General features: G+C 31.7%; 1 protein-coding gene across 1 annotated transcript in view; it reads right to left on the reverse strand.

The window, feature by feature from the left end:
- LOC106464726 overlaps window positions 1–431 on the reverse strand; it is a 28,025-nt gene extending 27,594 nt beyond the window's left edge. Inside the window, exon 1 of the mRNA XM_013924879.2 lies at window positions 273–431. Coding sequence (XP_013780333.1) covers window positions 273–324 — 52 coding nt within the window. The 5' untranslated portion in view covers window positions 325–431. The remainder of the gene's footprint in view (window positions 1–272) is intronic.
- Window positions 432–1,110: the final 679 nt, after the last annotated feature.

Raw genomic sequence — 1,110 nt, forward strand, 5'->3', positions numbered from 1 at the left:
TATATATATATATATATATATACGTGTTTAAAACACCTTACAATCTCATTCGAAAGCTAGATCACACTTGCATAACTTACCTCACCTTGTCTTTCCCAAGAATTTGCTTTACTCTTTGGACAACGCATACATTCCTCGTTTCAATATATCTAGACATTTTATTGTTAATGTTAACAAATTTGGTGAATAATTAAGAAAAAGCAATATATATACACTTGTTTAAAACACCTTACAATCTCATTCGAAAGCTAGATCACACTTGCATAACTTACCCCGCCTTGTCTTCCCTAAGAGTTTGCTTGACCCTTTGGACAACGCATACATTCCTGGTTTCAATTCACAAGCATACTAATTAGTATAGTAAACTAAAGGATATACAGTCAACATAGAAACTACATAAACTACTTCCTCGCGCAATGGCCCATGGGAATTATAGGTCACTATATCAGAGTGGGGACAACTGTAACCACCGTTCTTAAGTGAAATAATGAGTTTTGGTTTCATATTACTATTAATTAATAAAATTATTTCATTGTTGGGGACTACTATTAAAATGATTCAAATTGAAATTTATTTAATCGCAAAACAGATACTTTAAAAAGTCAACATAATGATAATAATTTTTTCTATTTGTGTATTTTTGTTTTCTTCACCAAAACCTGTAATTTAAGTGAAATGAAAAAAAAAACGTTTGTTTGTAGTCAAGCACAAAGATTACACAATGGGCTATCTATGCTGTGCCCATCACAGGTATCAAAACCCGGTTTTTAGCGTTATAAGTCTTCAGCCTTACCGCTGATCGCGCCTCTGAGGGACAGGAAGAAAAGAAGAAAGCTAGTATTTTAGGTTATTTGTGAGTAAGCAAAGGACTTTACATCAAAACCTACAAACTTTCTTGTCGTTACGTGCTTAATATGTAAATATAATAATTATTTACAACAAATGAGAATAAACTAAGAATTAAAACTCAGCTTAGTAACTACGATTTATTCTAGTAAATGAAGACAACATTATAGTATAGGGGGAGATAATGAATAAGTAATAAATCAAACTTTTCACCAAAATCGAGCAACAAAGCAATATCTTAATCCCCCTGTTGTGATAATACTT

The sequence above is a fragment of the Limulus polyphemus genome, unplaced genomic scaffold, assembly GCF_000517525.1.
Source record: "Limulus polyphemus unplaced genomic scaffold, Limulus_polyphemus-2.1.2 Scaffold1727, whole genome shotgun sequence".
Lineage (NCBI taxonomy): Eukaryota > Metazoa > Arthropoda > Merostomata > Xiphosura > Limulidae > Limulus > Limulus polyphemus.